This window comes from Artemia franciscana, chromosome 8, assembly GCF_032884065.1.
Source record: "Artemia franciscana chromosome 8, ASM3288406v1, whole genome shotgun sequence".
NCBI classification, from domain to species: domain Eukaryota; kingdom Metazoa; phylum Arthropoda; class Branchiopoda; order Anostraca; family Artemiidae; genus Artemia; species Artemia franciscana.
The window spans coordinates 7,867,868-7,889,682 of NC_088870.1; the positions used below are offsets into that span (position 1 = coordinate 7,867,868).

At 35.1% G+C, this 21,815-nt stretch overlaps 1 protein-coding gene across 3 annotated transcripts in view; it reads right to left on the reverse strand.

The window, feature by feature from the left end:
- Nucleotides 1-18,962, reverse strand: part of LOC136029929 (putative inorganic phosphate cotransporter) — a gene marked incomplete at its 3' end in the record, with an annotated part of 30,422 nt that extends 11,460 nt beyond the window's left edge. The window contains 3 exon segments of one of the 3 annotated variants that reach the window (XM_065708461.1): nt 400-644; nt 1,618-1,815; nt 18,896-18,962. In XM_065708461.1, the coding sequence (XP_065564533.1) occupies nt 400-644; nt 1,618-1,815; nt 18,896-18,938 (486 nt within the window). 3 annotated transcript variants of the gene reach the window in all.
- Between the last annotated feature and the right edge of the window lie 2,853 nt (nt 18,963-21,815).

The window sequence follows — 21,815 nt, forward strand, 5'->3', positions numbered from 1 at the left end:
TTCTTCAATCTTAACATTGCATATGATGGAGCTTGAGCCAAAACTCTCTCCTTAAAAATCTCCCTGTGTCCACTGCTACTGGATTTCAAACATCATACAACCGGTATTCAACATTACACTTTTGACTATATATTGATAAGAAGAATGAGTTTGATTATTTAAATTGTTTGTCTAGATTTACCATTGGAATTCAATACGTGTTGAGTTGGAAGATGAAAAAATTGAAAAATTGAAAAAATGAAAGATCAGCAATGAAAAATAATTACATTTTGTAATTTGAAAAATGAAGTTACCAAAAAGTAAATAAAATTTAAGATTTCGGCAAGGGATATCAGACCCCCTCCCCTTTGTTTTTTTCTGCTAGGGTTAGAAAATACTTCCTAAGAATTTCACTCTTACCAGGGCAATCCCCATCAAAACTCGGATAAACACAAGATATTGCCATCCAAGATAGGCCGCAGGAGGCACAAGAACGGTCAAAACTGATGTTAAGAGCACCGAACCGGTAAGAAGATACTTTGTACCAACCACTTCTGCTAATCTACCACCTGGAATATTGGTTGTAATATAACCCCATAGAAAGCTGGTGCTGATCAATGCTTGAATTGGCTGACTCCATACAAAAGGACCATCTTCATTTTTACCTGAAAACAAAATAAGATATTACGATTTTGGGTGGGATCAAATTGGTTTGTTTTGTGCAACATTGTCATAAGATTTCGTTGCTTCTAAAAGAGTGTTGTGTTTTTGAATGCTTAGTTTCAATTTCAGTGAACGTCTAGTTTGTAAAAATTCTAAAAAAAAAATGGGAAATATCAAAAGACAGATATTTGAGACTGTAGATGCCGGTCCTGAGTAGCAACATTTTAAATCAATTTTTATAAGTGTTATTTTTCTACTTTGGGCTAATTAAAAGTTTAAAAACCGTCATACAGTCAAATAATAAATGTTCCTCTTAGATCATTTGTGGTTTGTATCAATATAGTGTGGCCTATTTATTTCTTCAATGCTATAATTGTTCCTTTGGGTAAAGAACGTCCTTATTGTGCAAAGCTATCTTTAAAATTATTCTATTACTAAAAAATAACAAATATTCAAACTTGTATTTGATCTTTTGATGGTTGTATAGCCCCTATAAGGCTTAAATCCAAGATTTAATAAAATAATATATTTATGTGGACGCTCAAATAAGGTTTCAAGTCATCAATTCCACTTTTCAAATTGAATTTGAATTTTTTGAACAAAAATTGTGAAAATTATGACTCAAACTTGATTGGTGTTTTAAATCTCTCTTCCCCTCCCCTATATGAGAGATAGTACAAAAAGTAGGCTACTTGTCGGGGATGAATATTTTCTGGAAGGATGTAAACATTAATTTATTAATTTTAAACTTGAAGTTGAAAACTGGGGTTAAGGGGGTGGGAGCTCTCCCTATATTTAAGAGAGCTCTTAAAAAAAAATATTTACAAAAAAAATTTCTCATTTGCGCCTCAATTTTGACGAATATTTGAAATTTTAGCGAAATATATAGAACAGAAAATTTGAATCGGAAAGTTTTCTTTGTCTTCCTTGCAGTATTTTAGCAATTGTGGAGAAATTGTTATTGATAAGACTTACCAGTAAAATTTTCAGAGTAAACTTCGCATTGTATCAATCCAGGTTTTGACGTGTTGTCTATGATTTGCACATTGTTGTTTACAGCAGTGTAATTTACCATTGCCACAATGGCAAGATTGATGCTATTCCTCACCAAAAATATATTGCTGTAACCAAGAAAGGCCATGAATGCCATAATATATCTTGCGGGTAGATGACCTTATAAAGAAATTACTTAAAATCATGAATATAAAATTTTTCACAAAGAAAACTGTCTATGTCGGGAAATTGACGTTATGCATATCTGTTACCGCGAATATCCAAAGTTGGTGAATCCAATTTTGAACTTTTTCAGTCAACTTTTTCAGTTTTATGCAAGGTTTGACAGTGAGAGGTTAGGTTAGGTTTTAACCCATTTCTTTACCCATAACCTGATGTAACCTAACCTAAGTTAGCCGACAATCAGAATTCTTTTTTTCTACGTCATATCATCAGAAAATATTTCCCACACTTTAATGGGATTGTCCTTTTTTATCTGTTAATAGCAAATAAAACGGCTTATCCCCACGGTAAAATTAGAACGTGGAGACAGCAAAAGATTCTTGTCTGAAGGTAGGATGCTTTGGTACTTTCATCCTCTCCCCCATGACGTTGAACAATTTAAACTTGGTCTTTTTAAGAGAGGGGGCCAAACTTTCCCGATTAGAACTTATTTTATTTAAAGATCGGTTTCGACAAATGAAACTTGAAAAATACAGTTTCGTTTTGACAGCAGTTGCATATATTTCAAAGTAAGTTTATACTAAATTTGAGCAAGCGATCAGAATTCTTTTTTTCCGTTTTTCGATCAGCAAGCATTTTCTTTCTTTTGTTAATTTAAAATATTTGGGACCAATCATCCTTCACTTTTCAAACAGTTCGTGGTAACGAACTGTAGTAAGGAGCGACCCGGCTCAATAGTAACCAAAACTCTAAAAAATTGAATTTTGATATCAATAGCTACATCAAAAGAATCGCATTTTAATGCTGATTTTAAATATATAAGTTTCATCAAGTTTAATCCTACCCATCAAAAGTTACGAGCCTGAGAAAATTTGCCTTTTTTAGGAAAATAGGGGGAAATACCCTCTAAAAGTCGTAGGATCTTAACGAAAATGACACCATCAGATTCAGCGTATCAGAGAACCCTACTGTAGAAGTGTCAAGCTCCTATCTACAAAAATGTGGAATTTTGTATTTTTTGCCAGAAGACAAATCACGGGTGCGTGTTTATTTGTTTGTTTGTTTGTTTTTTTCCAGGGGTCATCGTATCGACCAAGTGGTCCTAGAGTGTCGCAAGAGGGCTCATTCTAACGGAAATGAAAAGTTCTAGTGCCCTTTTTAAGTGACCAAAAAAATTGGAGGGCATCTAGGCCCCCTCCCACGCTCATTTCTTTCCCAAGGTCAACGGATCAAAATTTTGAGATAGCCATTTCGTTCAACATAGTAGAAAACGATAATAACTATGTCTTTGGGGATGACTTACTCCCCCACAATCCCTGGGGGAGGGGCTGCAAGTTAAAAACTTTGACCAGTGTTGACATATAGTAATGGTTATTGGGAAGTGTACAGACAATTTCAGGGGGATTTTATTTTGTTTGTGGGTGGGGCTGAGGAGAGGGAGCTATGTTGGAGGATCTTTCCTTGGAGGAATCTGTCATGGGGGAAGAAAAATTCAATGAAAAGGGCGCAGGATTTTCTAGCATTACTATAAGAAAACAATGAAAAATAAACATGAAAACGTTTTTTAAAATGAAAGGAAGAAGTAGCATTGAAACTTAAAACGAACAGAGATTATTACGCATATAAGGGGTTCTAAAAATACTTTAGCATAAAGAGCGAGGTATTTAGGAGGAGATAAATACCTTGCTCTTTATGCTAAAGTATTTTTAGTAATTTCAACTATTTATTCTACGGCCTTTCTGATTCAGGGGTCATTCTTAAAGAATTGGGACAAAACTTACGATTTAGTGTAAAGAGCAAGGTATTAACGAGGGTACAAACCCCTCGTATACATAATAAAAATATAAGGTTATGAAAGTTTGTTACGTAAGTTAATTCTTAAGTTACGTATATTTTTTACTAATAAAAACGTTCCTTACAAATTAAAAGTTCTAGTTGCCTTTTAAGTAACCGAAAATTGGAGGGCAACTAGGCCTCCTTCTCCACCCCTTATTTCTCAAATTCGTCTCATCAAAACTAAGGGAAAGCCATTTAGTCAAAAAAAGAATTAATATACAAATTTCATTTTAATAATTTATGTGCGGAGAACCAAAACCAAACATGCATTAATTCAAAAACGTTCAGAAATTAAATAAAAAAAAACTAATTTTTTTAGCTGAAAGTAAGGAGCAACATTAAAACTTAAAACGAACAGAAATTACTCAGTATATGAAATGAGTTGTCCCCTCCGCAATCCCTCGCTCTTTACGCTACAGTTTGGCTCTTTGCCACAATTCTACTTTTTAAAACAATTAAAAGCTTGTGAAATATTTTTACCACCTTAAAAAGTCGCCTCTGTTCGTGTTTAAAAAAAAAAATATTGAAAGAAAACTGACAATAAAGAGTTGAACAAAACTCACTTGTTTTAAAATCCATTTTTCTTGAGATTTTTTTCACACACGCACTCGTTTAAGGCAAACTGATGAATGTGAATGGGTTAGAGTCGCGTAAGCTTTACTTAGTAGATATAATCAAAAGTTTACTAACATTTGAATATTTATCGTTTATAATTCACTAAGAATTGAAGAAAATTAACATGTGACTGCATAAACAATTAGGTCAGGGGTTCCCAAGTGGTTTCGTTTTGTAATTTTGTAATATATTATTAATAATTACCATTTGCTTTGCTGATGACGGCTCTAAGATAGAGCCCAAATGTCCATTTAGAAAAATATCACTGACTCAAAATAAATCCTCGTTAGTTTTACCTTTTGTTATCCCCTCCTGTGGGCAATTCTTCCACGTAAATCCTCCCTCTAAAACAGTTTCCGCTTGGAGAACTTCCCCCAATAGTAAAATGTTTCTGCCAAAGGGAAAGTTAGAAAAATAAGAAGAATGAAGAAAAGATGGGACACTGGAATATTCTAGCTATATTCTAAAATACAGATGGAATTAAAATATCTTGCAGTGGGTTATTTATTTTTAAATTGTTATTTCTTTAAATAGTTTTATTCATATTTTTGGGGATCATTGCAGAGTTATCATAAAAGGGTAAAATAAAGAATAAAGAAAACAATTGGCTTACTGATTTGACATAGGAAGTTCTACAACACAGCTATAAAAACACATCAATATGTGTTTTTATGCATTTGATTACCTATTTACATTGGGCAAACGAATCGTGGGGGTTCAAACTCCTCCCTTGGATACACACCTAATGGACATGTTCTAGATCGCAATTGCTAAACTTGTACCGTGTGCAACAAATATCAGTGCCAGAGCAAGTCTACAGGAAGAAATTACTTGTTCTTTTTGGTCCCAGCCAGTATTTTAGTGCACTTTCGTTATGGGGCTCTGCTTCATAGTTGCTGTTAATTTCATATTTTCAAATATTTTTTTTAGTCTTTATGCTGCCTAATAATTATAACTCAACCCCTTAAAATGCAGAAAATTTTAAGTAAATAAATGTTTAAAAATAAATGTTATAGGATACTCTAAACTATATATTCTACATGTATTTTGGAAAATAAGTAGAATATTCCAAAATCCCTTGTTTTCTTTGCTCTTTTTATTTTTCCAGTTTTCCCTTCGGTTGATCAATTTTACAGGTGATGGGAATTTTCCATGGGATAATTTTTAGCAAGAGGGTATTTTACCATGAGGGAATGACCCAAGGGGAAGGCAATAATCAAAGGTAAAAACTACAAGGGATTATGCTCCAGCTACACAAGTTACTTATATCATTTGATTAATTAGTCCTACATCTATCTTTTACCGAGCCAGTATTTATGATACTACTTAAGCATTTTCTTACTACTTAGACTTCTTCTTGGTGAAGAATCTAGACTTGTCTAAAAAAGCAAAATCGTTCATTCTTCAAGAATTTTCAACCAGTTTTCATAATTTTTTTTTCATCTGAAATACCTTGTTCACCGAAATTTTCAAAATTTTATTCGGAAGATCAAAGAAATCCGTTTTGGCTGCTCAAATTTGTATGCGGGGTATTTTCTACGGGATTTGTTGACAGGGTAAGTATTTTATGGAGTTCATCAGCCTAAAAAGGAAATCTAATATATACCAAATGATATGTTTTTACCAAAAGATTAAACTTTGCAAAGTTTCGGTTTTGGTAAGTTTTTGGATAAATTTACTAATGCGGCAGCTAAAAAATAGACATATATTTGAAATAAGGGACTTTCATATGGAGTAGAAATATACTTTCGGTTACGTCGAGAATTATCTTTCGTCTTCCTTCTTCTCCTAATTTTGAAGTATGCACCCTTAATTATGTGGATGCAATGAATTTTCCCTTATTTCGACAAACTGTTAGATCAATTGGAACAAAAACGAGTGATCAACAGAAAAATTTGGGGCATATATGCAACTCAGAGTGTATACTTGCATATTGGGAGGGGTTTTAAAGCTCCTTTCTAACACAAAAAAATTTATTTTTTGATTCACGATGAAATTTTGATTCTAAGAATGTCTCTTTCTTACCTGTCTCATTATTGAGTTAATCGGACAAGCGTGCTTTTAATTCGAACTCAAAGCTTAAAGTTTCAATAGTAAGTAATCATATGAGTTTGGTTTTAAAACAAGAGCTAAGAGCTCACAAGGCACTTGTGACGAGGTAGGAAGAGCCAAGAGCTCATATGGCATGAGCTCTAACAAAATTCTAAGAATCAATAGATTGATTTAAAAAGAAAATCAGAGGCTTAATGCCGGTCGGTAATTAAAATAAGTGCTCTGAGACACGAGGTCCTTCTTAATATCAAAATTCATAAGGATCCGATCACCCGCTCGTAAGTTCAAAATACCTCATTTTTTCTATTTTTTCCTCTCCCTTCAGCCCCCCAGATGTTCGAATACGGGAAAACGACTTTATCAAATCAATTTGTGCAGGTCCCTGACACGCCTACCAATTTTCATCGTACTAGCACGTCCAGAAGCAACGAACTCGCCAAAGCACTGGACCCCCTAACTCCCCCAAAGAGGATAGATACAGTCCGGTTACGTCAATTATGTATCTACGACAGTTGCTTATTCTACCCACAAAGTTTCATCACGATCTCTCCACTCTAGGTGTTTTCCAAGATTTGCGGTTTACCCCTCCAACTCCCCAAATATCACAAGATCTGGTCGGGATTACAATAAGAGCTCTGAGACATGAGTTCCTTCAAAACATCAAATTTCATTAAGATCCAGTCACCTGTTCTTAAGATGAAAATACCTCACTTTTTCTAATTTATCCGAATTAACACCCCCCCCCCTTCCCAACTCCCCAAAAGAGAGCAGATTGAGTCAGGTTATATCATCACAGGATTTGTGTTTATTCTTTCCACCAAGTTTCATCTCGGTCTCTCCACTCCAAGCGTGTTCCAGGACTTCCCGTTTCTCCCAATATCACCGGATACGGTCAGATTTGAAAATAAGAGCTCTAAGACACGAAGTACTTCTAAATACCTAATTTCATTAAGATCCGATCACCCATTCGTAAGTTTAAAATATCTAATTTTTTCAATTTTTCCTCTCCCTCCAGCTTCCCAGATGGTCAAATTGGGAAAACGACTGTTATCAAGTCAATTTATGCAGGTCCCTGACACATCAACCAACTTTCATCGTCCTAGCACGTCCAGAAGCACCAAACTAGCCAAAGTACTGGAAATCCCCTCCCCAACTCCACCAAAGAGAGCAGATACGTTCCAATTATGGCAATCACGTATCAAGAACTTGTGCTTATTCCTCCCATCAAGTTACATCCGGATCTTTCCACTCTAAGCGTTTTCCAAGATATCCAGTTTCCAAGTGTTCTGCTCCCCCCCAGCCCCCTCAGTCTCTGGATCCGATTTAAATTCAAAACAAGGTATCTGGGAAATAAAATATTTCTATATATCAAGTTTCATTAAGATCCGATCACCCATTCGTAAGATAAAGGTACCTCAATTTTCATGTTTTCCAAGATTTCCGGTTTCCCCCCTCTAACTCCCCCCATTATCACCAGATCTGGTTGGTATTTAAAGTGAGAGTTCTGAAGGTCAAGATTCTTCTATATTTTAAATTTCATTAAGATCTGATTACCTGTTCGTAAGTTACAAATAGCTCATTTTTTCTAATTTTCCGAATTAAGATCCGAAATTTCATTAAGATCCGATCACTCCTTCGTAAGTTAAAAATACCTCATTTTTTAATTTTTCAGAATTAACCCTCCTCTCCCAACTCTCCCAAAGAGAGTGGAACCATTCCGGTTATTTCAATCACGTATCTAGGACTTATGATTATTTTTACCACCAAGTTTTATCCCGTTTCCTCCACTCTAAGCTTTTTCCAAGGTGTTGGGTTCTCCCCCCCCCTCGTACTCCCCACAATGTCACCGGATCCAGTTCGGGATTTTAAAGAGCTCTGAGACACGATATCCTTCCAAAAATCTAATTTCATTAAGATCTGATCACTCCTTCGTAAGTTAAAGACACCTCATTTCTTCTAATTTTTCAGAATTAAAAACTCCTCCAAAGAGAGCGGATCCGTTCCGGTTATGTCAGTCACGTATCTAGGACTTGTGCTTATTTTCCCCACCAATTTTCATCCTGATCCCTCGACTCTAAGCATTTTCCGAGATTTTAGGTTCCCCCCTCAATTCCCCCCGACGTCAGCGGATCCAGTCAGGAGTTAAAATAAGAGCTCTGGATTACGATATTCTTTCAAACTTCAAATTTCATTAGGATCCGATTTCTCCTTCGTAAGTGAAAAATACCTCATTTTTTTATTTTTGAGAATTAACCCCCCTCCCCCAAACAGAGCAGATCCGTTTCGGTTAGGTAAATCACGTACCTAGCACTTCTGCTTATTTTTTCCACCAAGTTTCATCCCGATCCCTCCATTCTAAGCGTTTTCCAAGATTTTAGGTTCCTCCTAACTCCCCCCAATGTTACCGGATCTAGTTGGGATTTAAAATAGCAGCTCTGAGACACGATACCCTTCTAAACATCAAATTTCATTAAGATCCCATAACCTGTTCGTAAGTTAAAAATACTTCATTTTTTCTAGTATTTCCGAATTAACCGATCCAACACTCCCCCCCCCCAGACGGTCGAATCGCAAAAATGACTATTTCTAATTTAAAATGGTCTGATCCCTGATACGCCTGCCAAATTTCATCGTCCTACCTTACCTGGAAGGGCCGAAAGTAGCAAAACTGGGACAGGCAGACCGACAGACAGACAGACCGACAGAATTTGCGATCGCTATGTCACTTGGTTAATACCAAATACCATAAAAAATCTGTCAGTAGTTGCATAAGAACTTTTTGTTCACTAAATATTGTTGATGTCTTGTGAGAAGTATATTTCAGGTGGGTATTGTATGGCAAACAGGGGACGAAGGGAATATATGGCACCGTGATGTGAACGTAATTAGAATCAAGTTTTATTCTTCTTACTCACGGTGCAGCTATAATTAAATGAAGAATAAATTATGTTCAATTTTAATTTGCTAAGTATAGATTTTAATTAAGAGCTAAATGGCTGTAGTATAAAAACTTGTACCCTATTGGGAACATTTTAAGCCAATAGTAAGAAAAAAAAAATCATTATTTACTCACAAGAATTTTGAGGAGAAGCATATGCTTAGACTGTGTGGTTATATTTGGAACAACATATTTCAATGTGGTTTTTAACACTTGTGAAATATTTTTTGTCACCTTGAAAAATCGCCTCTGTTCGTGTTGAAAAAAAAATCGAAAAAAACTTGCAATAAAAGTTGAACAAAACTCACTTGTTTTAAAATCCATTTTTCTATAGATTTTTTTCACCCAAGCACTCGTGTAAGGCAAACTGATCAATGAGAGTGCTTTAGAATTGCTCAAGCTTTATATTTAATAGATATAACTATTACTGAAATTTAAATATTTAACGTTTATAATTAACTAAGAATTGAACACAATTTATATGTTACTGCATGAACAAATAGTTCAGGGGTTCCCAAGTGTTTCGTTTGAGGCTTTCTTGACTTGATTAAGAAAGTGATTGAATTTAGTATTAGATCATTAATAATTACCATTTGCTTTGCTGATGATAGCTCTAAAATACAGAGCCCAAATTTTTGCTTAAAAAAATATCATTGAATCAAAATAACTCCTCGTCGGTTTTACATTTTGCTATCCCCTTCTGCGGGCACTTCTTCCACGTAAATCTTTACTCTAAAACAGTTGCCACTTGGGGAATTTTCCCCTATAGTAAAAATTAGCAGTAAAAGAAAAAGTTGGATACACACCTAATGGACACGTCCGACATTGCAAGTGCTGAACTTGTACCGTGTACAACAAATATCAGTGCCAGAGCAAGTCAGAAGGAAGTAATTACTTGTAATTTTTTGTCCCAGCCAGTATTTGGTGCACTTTCATTGTGGGGCACTCCTCCCATGGTTGCTGTTAATTACATATTTTCAAATATTTTATTTTAGTCTTTATGCTACCCAGTAATGATAACACAACCCCTTGAAATGCAGAAAAATTTAAGTAAATAAAAGTGCAAAAATAAATACTATAGAATACTCTATACTATTTATTCTACATGTATTTTGGAAAATCAGCAGAATATTCAAAAACACCTTGTTTGTTCTACTCTTTTTATTTTCTTATTGGTGCTTCAGCTGCTCAATTTTACAGGTGAGGGGAATTTTCCATGGGATAATTTGCGAGAGGGTATTTTTACCATGAGGGAATAACCCTAAGAGGGGGGCGTAATATTCGAAGGTAAAAACTACAAGGGATTATACTCCAGCAACACAAGATACTTATATCAGATTTTATCCAGAATCAGCCTAGAAATGAAATGCTTACAAGGATTTTAAGGGCCATGAGCAATTAAATGAGCATACTTTTTCATTTTCTTCCTTTGATAATTATTAATATATTTTGTATTCCAGGGCAGCCATTAGTCTGTGGTGACTCCTCGTGACAAAGAGTAGGAAATGGATGAATGCATTATGGGCTTTTTGAAGACAGATTATGAATTTTCACATGGGAAGGGAGGGACAAAACGAAGATTATTCACCTGCAAGCTCCGTTAAGTTCAAATGAAATTCCCTATCTTAAGACTGGTTTTCCCAAAGCACAATGAAAACTAAGTAAACTAATGCCTTATTGCATTCTTGTTTTGCATTTGATAAGAAAAAGCTCCAAAAACTTGTATATAATAAGTAGAAAAAAAAATCATATTTTCAACGTAATAAATACCACGTTTAATCCAGCTGTCTGTTTTGAGAAATTTTTAAACCCGTACTATATGGAACCCCCAAGTATAGGTGCCAACGGACAGCGCCATTTCAACTACCAAAGAGCTGAAAAGAGTCTGTTTTCTTCAGTGTTTCCGGTCTTCTCTGTGTTCTTTTTTATAAGAAAAAACGCCCTCTAGGCTAGTTCACAAGGTAAAATTAACTTACCGAGATTAAGACTGATCCGTGTCTGAAAATATGATCTTCTTCTTTTTTTTCGGGAGGGTGGGGGGCTCAAATTTTCCCTATTAGAACTTTTTCAAACTTGGAAAGCATGGTTTTATTTTGACAACATTTGCTTGAGTTTCAAAACTGAAGTTTCATTAAACAAGCTAACAATCAGAATTTTGTTATACAAGCAGAACAATCAGAAAATATTATAGTCAAAGCGCCAGATTCTGTATAGTGCACCCACCTATGCCGGAAGGTTTAAATGCTGAGGACAGATTTTAGGGAAGTTGACAATGTTGAAAACATGTTCACTGTTGGGGGGTTTCTGAGATATAGGCCAAAACTGCCAAATTTAGCCTATAACTAAGTTTGACAATTCAGGATGTTTTTACGAGTTATTGGGTTGAGAAATCTGGCGTAATGTTATATCAATCGTAAGAAGATATCTAGAACTGCAAGAATATGATTTCTAAATTGAACAAAAACACTTTTTCAATTCTATTTACTGCAATGTCAAAATAAGTGCTGTAAAATTCAACGAATATCTCATAGAAAGGCTAGAAACTCGAAATATCTTTAAGGTAACAAACTTTTTCCCATTTTAGAAAAAAGTTTCATTCAATTCCGTACAATTTGAGCTAGAAAAATCTAAACTATTTTTATTTTTTAAATGTCTGCGATTTTTTTTGCAGTTTCACTGAAATGATCACTAGCCGTATCGTGAAAAGGAACATAGTTTTTTTTTTCTTCAAAGGGTAGGAATACTTCAAGCTTCCTAACTGTATAAAATTTTTAATTTTTACTTAAAAATGATAATAGGTTTAAAAAAAATTTTGACTAAAAAAAGTGTTTTTTAGAATGGACGAATATGTTTTCTGGTGTACTAAGGGGTCTGCAATTATTTTTTGGACCTAATTTGCCACTGATACGACTGAACTATTTACTAAATGAAAGAATTGTGCTTCACAGATGGACTCAGTCGGCGTACTGGAGTTGTCTTACTCGGCCTGTTTGTAAAATTGGGTAATCGTAACTGATTAGGGAATTGTTATAATTAAAAGTAAAAGGTATCAAATAAAACCTTTAAAAATATTCCTCATTTTCTTCTTCCAAGAATTCAGATGGGGCAAGGTCAGACTCTCTACATGTCCTCCTCGTTCCGTGGCAGAAGCATAAGCTGCCTGAATCCTTTCATTTTTGAGTAGCTACAGTCTTTCCTGTATATTTCACTTTTGCATCCGCAGTAGGCTTCCAGGCTTGATGCTTCTTTACTTTGATGCTTATTACTTTTTCGGACCTGATTCGCCACTGATACGACTGAACTATCTACTACATAAAAGAGATGTCCTTCAAAGATGGATTTTGTCGGCGCACTAGAGTTGTCTTACTCGGCCCGTCTGTAAAATTGGGTAATAGTAACTGATTAGGGACCTGTAGTAATTAAAAGTGAAAGGTATCAAATAAAATTTTCAAAAATGTTCCTCTTTTTCTTCTTCCAAGAAATCAGATGGGGCAAGGTCAGACTCTTTGCGTGCCCTCCTTGTTCCGTTCCAGGAGTATAAGGTGTCTGCATCTTTTAATTTTTGAGCAGTTACAGTCTTTCCTGTATATTTCACTTTTGCATCTACAGTAGGCTTCCAGGCTTGATGCTTCTTTACTTTGATGCTTATTATTTTTTCGGACTTCATTTGCCACTGATACAACTGAATTATTTACTAAATGAAAGAATTTTGCTTCACAGATGGATTCAGTCGGCACACTGGAGTTGTCTTACTCAGCTTGTCCGCAAAATTGGATAATAGTAACTGATTAGGGACCTGTTGTGATTAGAAGCAAAAGGTATCAAATAAAATTTTTAAAAATACTCCTCATTTTCTTCTTCCGAGAATTCAGATGAGGAAAAGTCAGACTCTCTGCATGCCCTCTTCGTTCCTTGGCAGGAGCATAAACTACCTGCATCCTTTCATTTTTGAGCAGCTACAGTCTTTCCTGCATCCTCCAATTTTGCATCTGTAGTAAGCTTCCTGGTTTGATGCTTCTTTACTTTGATGCTTATTATTTTTTCGGACCTGATTTGCCACTGATGCGACTGAACTATTTACTACATTAGAGAATTGTGCTTCACAGATGGATTCAGTTGGCACACTGGAGTTGTCTTACTCGGCCTGTCTGCAAAATTGGGTAATAGTAACTGATTAGGATGCAGTAACTGGATGCAGTAAGCATCCAGGCGTGATGCTTCTTTACTTTGATGCTCGTTAATTTTTCGGACCTGATTTTCCACTGATGCGACTGAATTATTTACTATATGAAAGAATTGTGCTTCACAGATGGATTCAGTCGGCGCACTGGAATTGTCTTACTCGGCCTGTCCGTAAAATTGGGTAATAGTAACTGATTAGGGATCTGTTGTAATTAAAAGTAAAAGGTATCAAATAAAACTGTTTTAATTAACAAGATTCAAGATTTTTATTTAAACTTCTGTACAACACACACAATATAATAAAAAGATCAAGCCGGAGACACAAGGTCGATTGACAAAGACACGGTATAACAATATAGCACACCTATTTGACAAAAAAAAGAAACAAAAACAAATGCATAAAATAAATATAAATAAATCCACGACTCACCACTAGACGGGAACCCACCCACAAAACAACTGACACTCGGCAAATATCAATCCGAAAAACAAAACAAAAACAGTGCGCAAGCGAGGGTGACCGATGACCGGCAACTTATTTGAAAAAAAAAGAAATGAGCCCACCTTATCAACATCAAACAAACAACTATTCACTTTAAGATTTTTTTTTTATCACTGATTCTTGACTTTATTTATAAAGATAGAATGAAGTTGCTTTTTTATACCAGATCCTTGATTTCATATTCCATATTTAATCAATGTAATAAATATTATATTTAATGCAAATTTATTTTCGTGGGAATTTTCAAACTGGTACTGAAAGGAACTATCAAGTATATTTGCCAACAAGCTGGACTGTCTACTTCTACTCCAAAAAACTCACCGCAGCACCATGCCACCTGAGGCCAACAGAACTACGCACTGTCCTCATACATAATAATCTAATCAAAGCCCTCCGCTTTACACCCTCCGAGTAAGCTTCCACTCCCTAAATCTTTCCATACGACTTTCTCGCAACACTACCGAGGACGACCTGCTTTTTATTTAGCCGTGGACGGTTGGCTGAAAAGAGCAACCTTTCATCCTTCACCCGAAAAACTTGCCCTAGCCAACAAAACCTTTCTTTGTTGTCACTTTAGAAAGGGGGATGAAATGACACTTTTCTTACACCCAACTGTTTGAAATACGATCAGTCAACTGAGAGTAAATATACTTACACCTCTTTAACGCTAATGAAATAAAAAAAAAAGTTTATTTAACTGCAAGTAAGAAGCGACATTAAAACTTAAAACGAACAGAAATTACTCCGTATATGAAAAGGGTTGTCCCCTCCGCAACGTCTCGCTCTTTACGCTAAAGTTTGACTCTTTGTCGCAACTCTACTTTTTAAAACAATAAAAAAAACTTTAGCGTCAAGAGCGAGGCGTTGCGGAGGGAACCCCTTCATATACGGAGTAATTTCTGTTTGTTTTAAGTTTTAATGTCGTTCTTTTCTTGCAGTTAAAGAAACTAGTTTTTTATCTAATTTCAGAAGGTATTTTAGTTAATGTATATTTTGATTTTGGCTCACCACAATAAAAATTAAAACGAAATTTGGAAATTAGTTGTTTTTTTCCAAATGGGTTTCTCATAGTTCTGATCGAATGATTTTAGTAAATGTAGGGGTGGGGGAGGAGGCCTAGTTGGTCTCCAATTTTTGGTTACTTAAGAATGCAATTAGATTTTTCTGTTTTTTGTACGAACGTTTTTGTTAGTGATAAACATACTTTGTAACTTGTGGCCCCTCCCCCGGGGACTGTGTGGGATTAAGTCATCCGCAAGGAAATAATTATTAGGTCTTTGACTAAGCTAAACAGAATAGCTTTCTCAAAATTTTGATCACGTGGCTCTGGGGGAAAATGTGCGTGGGAGGGGGTCCTAGGTGCGCTCCAATTTTTTTGGTCACTTAGAAAGGGCACTAGAACTTTCAATTTCCGTTAGAATGAGCCCTTTCGTAACATTCTAGGACCACTGAGTTGATACGATCACCCCTGGGAACAAAAAAAAACAAAAAAAAAAAAAAAAAAAAAAAAAAAAAAAACAAATATACACGCATCCGTAATCTGTCTTCTGGCAAAAAATACAAAATCCCACATTTTTGGAGATAGGAGCTTGAAACTTTTACAGTAGGATTCTCTGATAAGTTAAATCTGATGTCATGTTTCTATGATTCTTAGGGGGTGTTTCCCCCTATTATCTGAAATAAGGCAACTTTTCTCGGGCTCGTAACTTTTTATGGGTAAGACTAAACTTGATTAAACTTATATATTTAAAATCAGCATTAAAATGTGATTATTTTGATGTAACTATTGGTATCAAAGTTCTGTTTTTTAGAGTTTCGGTTACTATTGAGCTGAGACGCTCCTTACTACACTTCGTAACCACGAAGTGGTTTAAATGAAAAGTGACTTGGGTCAATTTTCACTTAAAATAAAAATGGAATTCTCATGACAATCGCCACACGGGCAGCAAACGCTTTTTATGCCAATTCTAAATCTATAAAATTCTTTCATTTTATTGTTATGCACCCAAAACCAAAAATCAGAGAATATTTGCCTGATTTTCGAAAAAAGAGGAAACAACCTCCAAAAACAAGTGATCTTGTTGAAAATACTTTTATTAGATACATCATATCAGAACACCCTACCTTAGAGGTTTCAAGCTTCAATCTTAAAAATGGCGAATTTGCTTTTTTTTTCAGAAAAAACATCGTCGATGCATGTCTATTTGTTTTGTTTTATTCCTAGGGGTGACTGTATCAAACTGAAGGTCCAAGATAATTGGGAGGGAACTCACTCAAGCGTAAATTTAAAGCACTTTTTAAAGTGACCATATAGACTGCGTCAGGGGAAAGTATTAAAATGTAAAATTCCCATATATACCAGCACATAGTATTCATAAAATGACTCCTGAGTCACAAAGGCCGTTTAATCAGAACATATTTGAAAATACTGAAAAAAAACTTTAGTGTAAAGAGGGAGGTGTTGACGAGGGGATGAAACCCTTCATATAGGTCATAATTTATGTTCTTGTCAAGTTTTAGTGTTGCTCCTTACTTTCAGTTTAAAACAAATTTTCGGAATTTTTTTTTAAATAATGCTAGGAAATCCGGCATCCCCTTCATGAAAAATTGCCTTCCACAACAAAAATTCCTCCATGGAGAGATCCTCCCACTTAATATCCTTCCCGACATAGCATTCATGGAAAAGGCAAAACAGGCCATCATCAATCCCGCCCAAAAATTTCTTTGGGAGGTCAAATGCTGCTAGGAACTTAGTATTCAGTAATTTTAATGGTAATATTTTCTTTTTCTATTTATGCGAAATACTTAGATGCATTTAGACAAATGTATGTAATGTATTTATCGATAAGATAAAACTACTCGATAAGATAAAACTACTGCAAAGGTTGTGATAGCTTCAGTAATGCAGAAGATGAAAAGTCTCACAGAATTTTCTTCCATACTAACAATAATACTCCTTTCATCGAACCGAAATTCTTTATAAATTTATCAGAAATCAAAATTTAAAATTTAAACGTAGGACGATAATAATCAACGTACAATTATTGATTTAAGAATTTTAAAACTAATTAACCAGGGAATTAAGACACTGGTACCTCAAATTATATTTTAGTTAGGCCTGGGTATGATTTGGAAAACAATCAGAAATTAAAAAAGGGGCTTTACAACTGAAAGCAAGGAACAGATTTGAAAATTTTTTGAACAGATTATTCTTTATATGAACGGGACTGTCTCCTCTTTAGCTCCTTACTCTTTACTGTTAAGTTTGGCTTTTGCGCAAATTTTTTAGTAAAATTTGCAATTCGATGAAAAAAAAAAGATATTTCAAAGGACCAAAAGACTTCTGTTTAGTGAGCAGGATGTTGAGAAGGGGGGAATTTCCCTTATATACAAAATAATTTCAATTTTTTTAAGTTTTAAACTTGCTAATTACTTTAGTTGAAAAACACTTTTGATTTTTTTTTAATTACATTTCATGAAACTGTAAAGTCTTGTAAATACAATATTTTTTGTAAAGCAGAAAAAATTATCTCTGTTTGGATTTTGATGGTTAATCAAACAGTCCGTGACAACGAACCGTAAACAAACAGTGACCTGGCTCAATAGTAACCAAAACTCTAGCAAATAGAATTTTGATGCTAATAGATATATCAAAAGAATTGGCTTATTATGTTAATTCAAAATATATAACTTTCATTAAGTTTAGTCTTAACCATCAAGAGCTACAAGCCTGAGAAAATTTGTCTGATTTTCGAAAAAAAAGGAAAAGACCCTCTAGAAGTCGATGAATTTTAATGAAAATTACACCGTTAAGTTCAACGTATCACAGAACCATACTGTTGAGGTTTTAAGCTAATATCTGCAAAAATGTGGAATTCTGTTATTTTTGCCAGAAGAAAGATCACGGATGCGTGTTTATTTTTTTTCCAGGGGTGATCAGATCGGCCAAGTAGGCCTAGAGCGTCAGGAGAGGGCTCACTGTGACAGAAATGAAAAGTTCAAGTGCCCTTTTTTAGTAAAGAAAAAAATTGAAGGGCAACTAGGCCCCTTCCCGCGCCACTTTTCCCAAAATAACTTGATCAAAATTTTGAGACAGCTATTTTGTTCAGCATAGTTTATAAGCCAAATAAATATAACTTTGGAGATAAAATGACCCCCTAGAGCCCCTGGGGAAAGATTTTTAGGTTATAAATTAGCCCATTATTTACGTTTAGTATTTATTATTGGGAAGTACACATCTTTTTTGGTGGGGAGGGGAGGATGAATTTTCTGAAGGAAGAGTTTTGCATAGGAAGAATTTTCTATTGAAAGGGAAGTTCAAGGGCGTGAACTTTTCAGGGAAAATTTTACACTGCCAGAATTCCTATGCAAAATTTCCTTATATGTCTTGTTTTGTCTTTACTGGTTAAATTTTATGCGTGGTGATGTTAAAGGTACTTGGTCGGGGTAAATTTTCGCCAGGATTGAATTGTCCAGAGGATAATTCTGTGGGGAGGGAAATTTTTTGTGGAATTAGAACCAGATGTTTTTTTTTAAACGATCAGAAATTATTTATAAGAAAATAAGTTTTTCAACTTAAAGTAAGGATCCAGATTAAGACTTAAACAAAAAGAAATTATTACGTATATGAGTGGATTTGCTCTCTCCTAAACACCTCTCTCTTTACGCTAAGGTTTATATTTTTTCCCAAAGTATGTCAATTAAAGTAAAAGTATAAAAAAAACTTAAAAGGATGTAATTACAAAAAATAAATCAAACGATAGCCTACTTACAAACACTAAAATATAACGGGAATGGGGTGCACACATTTTCCATGGTTTTTCCCTATTTCACTCTCTTTCCTTTGGTTTCCTTATAATTACTTTATACTCCCAAATTACCAAGGGGGCATGCCCCCCCCCCGTGCCGGCGCCTATGAGCTTATACACAATGTATCGGTAATTATCACTCACCAACACGAAAAGTTTGGTTGAACCATAGCGAAAACACAAACATATCTAGTTCTACTGGCGGAAGTAAGCGTTCAAAGCGAAAGGACCTAGGTGTGATTTATATTGTATTCTCAAAACCCGTTTCCTAAAAAAGCACATTGACCTATTGAACGAAATTGGGTATGATCTGTTGGACATAATAAATTGCTAATGAACTTGACATTGAGTTAAGGCCGTGATTAAGTGAACTGATGGAACTCAAAAATCCCATGTTAAAATTGAAAATTTATATTTAAAAAGTACTCAAGTTTTCATTGGTGGAAGATACCGCTTTAATATCAGGCCGTAGCTTCTTGAAGATGCTACAAAATGTTTACTAGTATTTTGCTCTATATCCTCTAATAGCTTAGAAATCTTAGAAAATGTCTCGCTCTTTTTCACAAGTGTACTCTATGAAGGATATTGCTGTTAGAACAAAATCGGTACTATCATGAGCAGAAGACAATAACTTGTAAGATGATTGCAACCATTTTTTAATATATTTTCCTGTTTTCTAACAGTTCCATATAATATTTTCAGCTACCTAAAATTTTTACAAGTCGGTTGCCAGAAAGAATCGTTTCAGATCGGCGATAACATCCCTAGAGACCAGAGTGACAAGCTGGTATAATTAACCTCAGCTGCTTGTTAATAGATTGTGAAATTTTCACAAATTATTTCAATGCAATGAAGAAACCTAGAAGCGAGAAATAGTCAGGAGCTTTAAGTAAAGTTATGCACACAAGGCCAAAATCATGGGGGAAATTAAATCAAAGCAAGGTATACATCCTAAAAGTGCTACCACACATAGACAGCGCCTTTGTAAAAAGTATTTGGAGCTTGGTCGATGCCAATATCCAAAACGTAATAATACGGTACGCAGAAAAAATAGACAAGTCAAGAGTTTTGGGTCAAACTACAAGCCTTGAGGCGGAGCAGAACCCTGAAGCTTCTTCCCCAATGCCCTACCGGATCATGACTGGTGGTAGAAACTTGGATTGCGACAAATTAAAGGACTGCCGACGAATTTTTGATCCTGCATTTTTCATGCGAAATATGAAGACTTAAGTTTGGAAGCACAGGTGAGCTTCTATTTTATACTCTATTTATTAAGCCGAATTCTTATGCGTTTTCGATAAAAAATATTTTCAAAAATACGAGAAAGATTTTTCTTCCAAGTCTTGATAAACTTTTCAAAGATTCAAATTTAAAAAAAGAAGAAAACATCCATAATTTATGGGCTTTGATGTGACCCCAGTATAGAAACCACTTTAAAAAGTACAGTGGCAAAAAGAAAAGTATTAGGCCGCACACAAAAATTAAAACTGGAATCCGTATCGAGAGTATTCAAGTCCATGCTTGAATCCTGATTCTGCGATGACGGAATAGTTCGGCATTTCCCCTTATCAGTATTAAAATAATAATTTATATGTACCCGGAGACAACATTTAAGTAAACGAACAGAACCCATCTCTAGCGATCACTGAAACAGATTATTTGATATATTTAAAAAAATGAAAATGGTAATTTGTCAGCACTACAATCTTCGAAATTATTTTTTAAATTTTGACGATACATTCGTAAAAATTTGTGCATCCGGTAAATTTCTTCAAAAATGTGCTTTAAAAACGACAATATTTGAGTATACAATCGAAAACTGTCATTCCCTTTTATTTTCCTTTAGTAGAGGAAAGATACGGAAAAAATGGTCTAACCTCGGGGAAATTGCAACAGATTTTTTTTTACATCAAAATGTTCAGAAAAATCATTTTAATCACACAAAAAATCACCCCGAATCCCCCTTGCACAAGTATCCCAAATTTGCCCTTAAAGGGGAAAAATGAGAGGGAAAATCCTTCTTTTGTGTTTATAAATATTTTTGAGTTTAAATAGTCGTTTTCTATCAAATCAAGTATGCTGACTCCAAATCTGAATTTCAGATTTTTTTCGTACCCTAATACCCATTTCCACCCTCGAAATTAAGAGGCTGTTGCATTGGCCGTTTCCTTTGGAGTCAATGGCGGTGAATTCGAAAATGAGGTTAAAAACTTGATTTTACGTGGCCAAGTACCTCATCTTAACTAAATCGGTTGTGAAAGTTGACCTACGTGAACTAGTTATTTTAATCATTTGCTGGTTGATTAACCATTTCCTATCAAGCTAGAAATGGCGCCTTAGAATATGAGTCTCGAACAGTCTAATTTCAAACCAGCATTCCAGACTCCCCCTTGGGTTTGCGGTTTCCATTCCTTAGTGTCATTCTTTAGGTGATCTGATCATTTGAGCCATCTACCACAGTACTTTCTAGATGATTGGCGTGTTCAAGGCTATATACAAGGTTTGTGCCGTTTTATTTACTTCCGCAAAGAAAAGACAAAATAACAAAGTGGGATCCGCAAGTGTTGATTAGAAGTATTTAGTGAGATAGTGTTTAAGATTCTGCTTCTGATTTTGGAAAAGATCGGATATTAATTTCTGCTTTTCAACTTCATTTGTGCAATGCCATCTACTGAGTATTGTTCAAGCTGAATTTGTTCTTCTAGGTGGTAATGGTTTTTAATTCCAATTGAATTGTGCCTGGATTTACTGAACAAACAAGTTGTATGAAATAATCAGTCTCTTTTTCTTCTAGAACCGTCAATGAAGAGAACATGATCTGCCCAATATGCCAAAGCAGCCTCAAACCCGGTGAAATCACTGTAAGCAGAAAAGAACCGGTTGCAGCCAACCCCCCCCCTCCCAACCAGATCTTCCGCTCCACGCTTTGATTTTTCGAAGAACTGCCTATTCTGTGGTCAAGCAGTGAAACTATGCAAGATCACAAGTCGTGAATTCGCTGAAGCTTATGCAGCACGAACTCATAGCTTCGACTACTCGATTAGTGAAATGTGTAAGAGCAGGA